Genomic DNA, 7,863 nt, shown 5'->3' with positions numbered 1-7,863 from the left:
TTGTTTATAGTGTTAGGTTAGTCTCTACCAGTTTTAATAATGCTAATCATGAACAATATTTGGAAAATCTTAGACAAATTCGACCATCATATTTGAAAATCCTTGATGTTTGTTATTGAATGCAGAATCTTTTATCTATAATTATAGAACCACATGGAATGCTGCTTTGAGTCATCAATTATGACTTTAAAGCCATGTGTTATAGCAGATATTTTTGTTCAGGTTTTGTAAGTTAGCCACCGAGGACATGACCTTAGATAGGAGCGCGTGGAGGACAAAAATTAGGTTAGAGGGATAGTAGGTAGCAGTGCGTTGTCTTGCAGTCCTTTCATATTTGTAGTCACAATATTGCTTCGGTGGGTTTTTGTCCTTCGATTTCTGTTACTCTCTGTTGTTCCTTGTACCTCAATTATTGTATTGTAGTATTGTAGTTTCTTTTCTGTTACTGTTTTTTTTTTTTTTTTTTTTTTTTTGTTATTATTTATTGTTCCTTCTACTTCCGTTACTTCTTTTTCTGGACTGCTTTGGATTGTTTTTCCTTGAGCCGAAGGTCCAAGGTAGGGGTAGGGGTAAGGTCAGCATACACTTTACCTCCCCCAGACCCCACTTTGTGAGACTAACTGGGTATGTTGTTGTCTTGTAAATTGGCCATTTATGTTCTGATTCTTTTGCAGGATGGAGGGGGAAAATCAAAAGGACAGTCAAAATTTAGTGGAGGGGCATTTTATACCACAGTGAGTTAGACGGACAATCACTACCTTTTAACTGTTTTCTTTGTGGAAATAATGCAATTTTATTCAATGAAAGTTTATTTATGCTGATCCCAGCTAGTTTGGAAGTTGGGATTGTAGGTTAGTTGATTGACTAAATTTTCTTACAAGATGTATGCAAATTCAGAGCAGCATCATACAAAGGCATTCTGTCATCATTAATGTCAAAACTACTCAAAAGTGTAAAAGTTCCAGTAATTTGTACAATGGATTCCTTCACTCTCGAACATGATATTCTATTCCTTTCCTTCCTTATGGTTCACATGAGAGCTAGAAAGTTTTCTTTCAAACTCTACTTTCACACTTCTCTTCTGTATCTCTCTCCAAGCTGACAACATTTCGTCTAAGGTGTCTGGCTTCACCTGATCAACTCCAAACATGTCCAACATAGTGCAGCTGTTATTTAGGATTTTAGGTAGAGAAAGATATTTCAGCCTTTAGTTAAAGCCAAAATGTCTAGAAAGACTTGAAATATTTGTATTGGGCATGGATTTCCATTTTGTTTTCTTATATATTCAGTAACCCCTCTTCTATGCCCCTGGGAGAGGGGTAGAAAGGAGCGACTGAGAAAGAGAGGTAAGTAGTAGATTTGCTTTAGCTGATTCCCTAGTTTTATGCTCTATCTACACAATTTTCTCTAGAAGAGTTTTCTTTCCTCATGTTAAATATATCTTTTGCATTGCAGAGACATGTCATTCAACTGCGACCTCGGAGTCCTTAATGTGGATAGTATATTTTAACCCCTGCTGTTGATCCATGCTAATAAATATATCCTCTTTTCACTTTTCAGAGTGTTCCTCCAGCAACAAACTCAAGACTTTCACCCCTTCCGCATGAACCTGCTGATTTCTATGATCGCGATGTGCCTGTTGATATTCCTCTTGATAGTTCTACGGTAGTTTCAATTTTTGAATTTGTTGAATGTTATTAACGATCAACTCATTTTTTCTTATTTAATATTTATTATTATGATTTTTATTTTAAATTAAGTCACTCTGAATTATAGGACTTGAAAAAGAAAGAGAAGGAACTTCAAGCAAAGGAGAATGAATTGCGAAGGAGGGAACAGGTACACATGATATATGAACTAAATTTTATACTAGTTCTGAGCTTTTTCAGGATTCGTGTTGCTTGATTAGTTGTTTCCAGTTCTTCAACAATATTAAAAAGTTGTTGCTTCTATAGGTCCTACTTACCTTTTTCAAAATCCTTGGTTTGTTTCTGTGAGTGTCCACAAAAGGCTTCTTTCTGTTCGTCGCTCTTTGTTAGTGCTTGTGATACAATGGAGGGAAGTGACCAAATTGCAAGCTTGGTCTGCAAAATAATTTGAAAGACAAACAATACAATTTTCTTCAAACTTCTAATGCTCTATGAAATTATGATTCACTCTTTTGTTAAGTAGTAGTGCCTAAGACTAGGGTTAACGGCAGTATGGAGGATGGATTTCAGTTCTTCGTGAAATCCAAAACTTGGGAAAAGTGGTCTTTTGTTGATCACCAACGTTATGCTAAAACATTCTTTCTGTTGTATTGGTCGGATCAGAAACTTTTTCAGAGCCTCTATTTCACTTGGTTTGACAGTTTTGGTTTGGTTCTTTTGCGGAACTCATCTTCAAGCCTACCATGCTAGCCCAGTAGCCCTAACATGTCATAAATCTTTTCTGGAACATTTCTTCACGGCCTCATATATGGCCCTAAAGTTTCAAATGGGAGACAAAGTGAGCTTCTAAGGTCTCCCCTATCCCATATTTACCTGCAAAAAAAATGGGACAGTCAACCTCTGGTCATAAATTGCATTATAAAATGTCTCTTGTGCCGGAGTCTCTTTGGCTTTTCTTCTTCTTCTACCAGTTGTATTGTTTTTGATCTGTGTAAAGTGCTAGTGGGAAAATATTCTCTCCCTCCACATTCCCCAATGTTCATGTTTATTTTTGGTACAAATGTCATTATTCCCTGATTTAGTTTGCTGATGCTATGTAGGAACTGAGACGAAAAGAAGAGGCTGCCGCTAGAGGTATTTCCTTTTTCTCCTGCATTTATCCAGTTATCACTTATGTCCTTTACAATATCTAGATTTAAACATGTGGCTTTGCGTCTTGTGAGGTTGTAGACATCTATATGAGAAACTTCAAGGGAAAAACATAAAAAGTTCCGAGTACATAGAGGAAATAGAGCTGAATGAACCTTTATTTTTTTTGTTTCAACTTTCCTGATTTATCCTTCCTATCGTTGTCATTGTGTTTTTTGTTAGTTTTTTTTCCTTCTTCTAGCACATATATCGTGTCTGTCCAAAATAAATTGTGAAAAGAATAATAATAAAATTAGAATACTCCCCTTGGCCATTTGTTCTTGTTTTATTTTCTTCAAAAAAATGTTTGTAAGTATAAGCTAGAGTGATTAAAAAATTAAAAGAAGGGGAATCCGGTGTTCCAATAGAAGAAGTGATGTAGATTATTCAAGAATCGAAGTCGATTTGCTTTATAAAAAGAAGATATCAATGAACTTCTATGAAATGGTTTCACGGGATTCAGCCAATTGTCCTTTGGCGCCAGCAACCTTTTGTAGGCATGAATCAGGCAGTTCCTTTCTTCAAACCGATTAGAACGAAGTCAGTAGCTCCTTCTACAGATGAATAGGGAGATCCTGAACTAAGGTATGATTGCGAACATTATTGAGGTCAGCCTTTCCGGATCACAGGTGATAGGTGAAAAGCCACCCCTGAGAGAAATAAATGAATTCCAAATATCCTTGGTTCAAAGAGAGTTCCGTGACCGAGTTGCGGTCATTTCTGGGGCTCGGGGTAGCTATAAGTAACGTGGATATTATTTTTTTTTTGGGTATTTGCATGTTTACTTAAAAGGTTACATGATTCAACTGTCTATAAATGAAACTTATAAAAAAAATGTTACATGGTTCAAAAATTTAATTCAGTACCTTACAATTCCTTCTATCCTCTCTGATTGCAGCTGGCATTGTTATTGAGGCGAAAAATTGGCCTCCATTCTTCCCAATTATCCATCATGATATTGCAAACGAAATACCAGTTCATTTGCAAAGGCTGCAATATGTCGCGTTTACTACCTTTTTGGGTGCGTCAAGTTTGCCTCTCTATATGTTTGGTTTTTCTAGTTTGAAGCACCGTATGTGACACTTTCTACTTTTTGATTCTTGTTCTCAGCATGCTACATTAAGACTTAGTAACTGCTGCATTCGACTGAAAAATAATCTGACGGTCCGGTGTCTTTATCTTTCTCAAAGAGGAGACTTGGGACCTAAAGCTTCATTTGACTTCCATTTGATACATTTAGTTTACCTAGTTACAGGAATTTTCAGTAGTAAAATGTCTCGTCTTTTTTATTTTTGGCATTGAAGCATGTTTTGCAGATGTCATTCTGGCATATTGCAGTTTTAACTATTTGTTAATCATGAACACACCAATCGAAACATACTTTTCTGAGCATTCAGCTGTTTCATTCTCAGAATTAAATGCTTTAGGAGTTCACATGCTTGCTTTTTAGCTTTTCTACATCCCGTGAGATCTTTATTGCTCTCGTCCTGATTAGATAAACGACGATGGTTACAGGGCTTTTTGCATGTCTTCTATGGAACATCATTGCTACCACTACAGCATGGATTAAAGAAAAAGGTTTGTCTGATTCAGCGTACTACATGTCATTGATGGCTTATTTATAGATGGTTCTAACTTTTAGTTTTTGGCTTTAGATGTAAAGATCTGGTTCCTTTCAATTATTTACTTCATAGCGGGGGTTCCAGGAGCCTATGTACTGTGGTATCGTCCTCTTTATCGTGCATTCAGGTAAATGATTGCTTTCTTCATAGAACTCAACATTTACTTTCAGTTAAATCACCCACTTATTGAATGCAGTAATCCAAATTGTCAATTGAATCTTGGTTATGTTGCTGAAGTGTTATATTTACAAGTTTGATAGTGTAGTTAATTGAATTTTAGTTATGTTGCTGAAATATTATATTTACAAGTTTGATAGTGTAGCTGAAATTTCGTTCATTATTAAGACCTTGTGGGTTGGTCGATACTGATCTGTATCCTGGATCAGTGCATAAAGTTTAATCCTGTGTCTAACTCCGTCTTATGCTGTTTCATTTTTTGTTTCTTTTCTGAATGGTGCTAACACAAATAATTGTCACAGAACTGAGGGTGCTATGAAGTTTGCATGGTTTTTCTTGTTTTACTTGGTAAGTCCCGTATGGTTTTTTAAAACTTTATCTCCCATCTGAATTGGTGAATTCAAAGATGTCTTATATCTTTTCTGTGTACAGCTTCACATTGCATTCTGCATCTTTGCGGCTGTTGCTCCTCCAGTAGTTTTCAGAGGAAAATCACTTACGTGAGTTCTGCTTCACATTTGACTTTTATGGAAAAGTTTGTATGAAATCACTTTTTGATGCCGAACAGTTTAGCTGGGACAATTTTATCGCCTTCTTTTAGCTAATTGCTTTTAGATTTCTCTAGATTGTTGCTATTATTGTTTATCTCCATGATCTGATCTTTTACGATTTGTTGGAACAGAGGCATTCTACCTGCGGTAGATCTCATTGGCAAACATGTACTTGTTGGGGTATGTTTTCACATATCATCTAGCATATTCCTCAATTTCTCCAACGTACCTCCCCCTCCCCACCACCCCAAGCCTCTTGGGCTAATTCCTTAATTAATGTTGAAAACATGTAGGAGGATGAAAAAACCTGCCTGATTAGTCTTATACTAATTACTAAACCTACCGAACATAGTGAAATTGTCGCATAAACACCGAATATCATATACAAGTTGGAGTCTTCCAATTTACACGGATATGCTGTTTACTTTTTTTCTTCAGATTTTCTATTTCATCGGTTTCGGGCTATTTTGTCTAGAGTCTGTGCTGAGCATATGGGTTATTCAGGTATGACGTCTCTTATTTGTTCTCCTCTCAGTTCTATTCAAGTACTATGCTTGCAAGCCCAAGCAAGTTTGGGTTGGCTACATGAATCCTCACTGATTTTTGTCTCCTCATGGTCTAATTATGCAGCAAGTATACATGTATTTCCGAGGAAGTGGTAAAGCTGCAGAGATGAAGCGCGAAGCTGCAAGAGGGGCCTTGAGAGCAGCAATATAATGTTGTCCTAGCAGATGCAAGATTTGATCACTTTCAGTCCGGCAGATATGCTTAGTTTCATTATATGTTTTCTCATATATGTATATGCCTTCATTTATACTACTCTGACCACATTGGTGTTTAGGAAAAATTATAGAGATCATATTTACAAACAACAACAAACCCAGTGTATCTGGTCAAAAAACAATCTTTGTGCATGTAAATCACCTTCTTGATCTCGGCCTCTCTGTTTTAGGTCACAATACTTCGGAGTTATTTTGTTTTCAAAATATTGTAATTTCTTTAGCAATTTCTCCACTTTTTCGATTGCCCCGGGATATCCTCAGCGTCGATTTCACTGGGATTAGGCTGACTCAGTCTATTCTATTACTTTATTTACTTAATATATTCAATTTGTCACCAGAAGGGGAGTCTTGGAGTAATTGGTAAAGTTGCCTTCATGTGATCAGGAGTAGTTCATGAGTTCAATTCTTGGAAATAGCGTCTGACAAAAATTCAAGATAAGGTTTAAGTATGATGGAGGTTTTTTTTTTTTGAGGGTATTTGCTCAGTTGATTATCTGCCTTGATCAAAATAACACTTCTTATCCTTTAAATCTTGCGTGCAAGTTTAATTGTACCTTTTTTGGGTAAACAGCCCTAGGTCTCGTCTTGCATGGGGTCATGGGGCATGGCTTGGAAGCCCACTCATTACATGACGTTGCACATGGTGCAAATGTTAAGTATGGTCTTGAACACCAAGATTGTCAACTTGGGAATTGCAATTTTGAACCAAGGTGAAATTTTACCGATATTGTTTTGAAATTTCGCTTGTAAATTTGAAACTTCACGACAGTAAGTATTTTTCAAATACGAAGGTAAAAAGTGGCCAACGAACGGCATTTCTTCGTTAAAAGGTAGTAAATAAACCGCAAACCGCTGTCTTTTTGTGCTTCTATAGTCGAACATATTTATCACTGTCCACCCTCATTTCACTGGAATAAGATAGATTTTCTTAGCAAAGATCTTCTATTGATATTTTACCTCTATAATACTTCCAACAATAACATAATTAGTATAATCTCATCATGTGCGGTTTGGAGAGCGTAGAGCGTACGCAGACCTTCCCACTACTTTGGAGGCATAGAAAGAGGTGGTTGTTTTCGATCGATCCTCGATTCAAGGAAAACCAGCTCAAAACAACATAAACAAAGATGTATGAAAATGATGAATTCATTACAAAATATCATAGACAACCTAACAAATCATCCTAAACAATAATCACAATAAGATAAACGATAATCAAAGTACAAAAGAGATAGTAGCCAAATTCAAATGACAAGAAACTGCAAGAGTGATATTTCGACTAATAGGACAAAATAATAAGCGAAACAATGCTTGACTATCTACCCACCCTTCTACCCTCATAATATTTTTTTCAACATAGAATAACAACAATCATCGTTATGATAGTATATCTTTTTGTAAACTTTAACTCTTTTACAATATAACCTTTTTTAACTATCTATGTATTTCTTATTTAAGAATAACCAAAAACCAATCGATTATTATGATTATTCGAGATATAGTTTCAGTAAAATTATTAATCCAACGAGGAGTTTGAAAGTTAAAAACTCTTATAAACCTGGAACATAAAAAATTAAAAGACAACGTTGGAGCTTTTTTTTATTCAATTTTACTATTTTAATACCTCTAACCAAAAACAAGATAAAATATTATTGCATTTTATCTTGAAATTATTATGACAAATAATAGGAATCCCGACAGTTTGGAGTTTAATTACAGAAAATTTTAACATTTTATATAATTACTGAAAATCCCCATTTCGGGTCTGTCGAGATAATAATTAGTTCCTGATCATCCAACGAAGATACAATTTGTTTCTTTGTAAAGATACATAGTTAGCTCTCAATACTTTTCTTTCTATTTTGGGTCTGTCGAGATACATAACACATTTAAT

General features: G+C 35.5%; 1 protein-coding gene across 1 annotated transcript in view; it reads left to right on the top strand.

The window, feature by feature from the left end:
• LOC107845417 (secretory carrier-associated membrane protein 2) overlaps positions 1-6,193 on the top strand; it is an 18,953-nt gene extending 12,760 nt beyond the window's left edge. The window contains exons 2-13 of the mRNA XM_016689715.2: positions 675-734; positions 1,561-1,665; positions 1,777-1,839; positions 2,750-2,783; positions 3,736-3,858; positions 4,353-4,415; positions 4,493-4,586; positions 4,939-4,984; positions 5,069-5,136; positions 5,319-5,367; positions 5,626-5,691; positions 5,818-6,193. Of these exons, the coding sequence (XP_016545201.1) occupies positions 675-734; positions 1,561-1,665; positions 1,777-1,839; positions 2,750-2,783; positions 3,736-3,858; positions 4,353-4,415; positions 4,493-4,586; positions 4,939-4,984; positions 5,069-5,136; positions 5,319-5,367; positions 5,626-5,691; positions 5,818-5,904 (858 nt within the window). The 3' untranslated portion in view covers positions 5,905-6,193. The remainder of the gene's footprint in view (positions 1-674; positions 735-1,560; positions 1,666-1,776; positions 1,840-2,749; positions 2,784-3,735; positions 3,859-4,352; positions 4,416-4,492; positions 4,587-4,938; positions 4,985-5,068; positions 5,137-5,318; positions 5,368-5,625; positions 5,692-5,817) is intronic.
• The last annotated feature ends 1,670 nt before the right edge of the window (positions 6,194-7,863 follow it).

Source organism: Capsicum annuum, chromosome 10 (assembly GCF_002878395.1).
Source record: "Capsicum annuum cultivar UCD-10X-F1 chromosome 10, UCD10Xv1.1, whole genome shotgun sequence".
Classification (NCBI taxonomy): Eukaryota; Viridiplantae; Streptophyta; class Magnoliopsida; order Solanales; family Solanaceae; genus Capsicum; species Capsicum annuum.
Note: the sequence above shows the minus strand (reverse complement) of the source record. Positions and strands in the feature narration are given on the sequence as shown.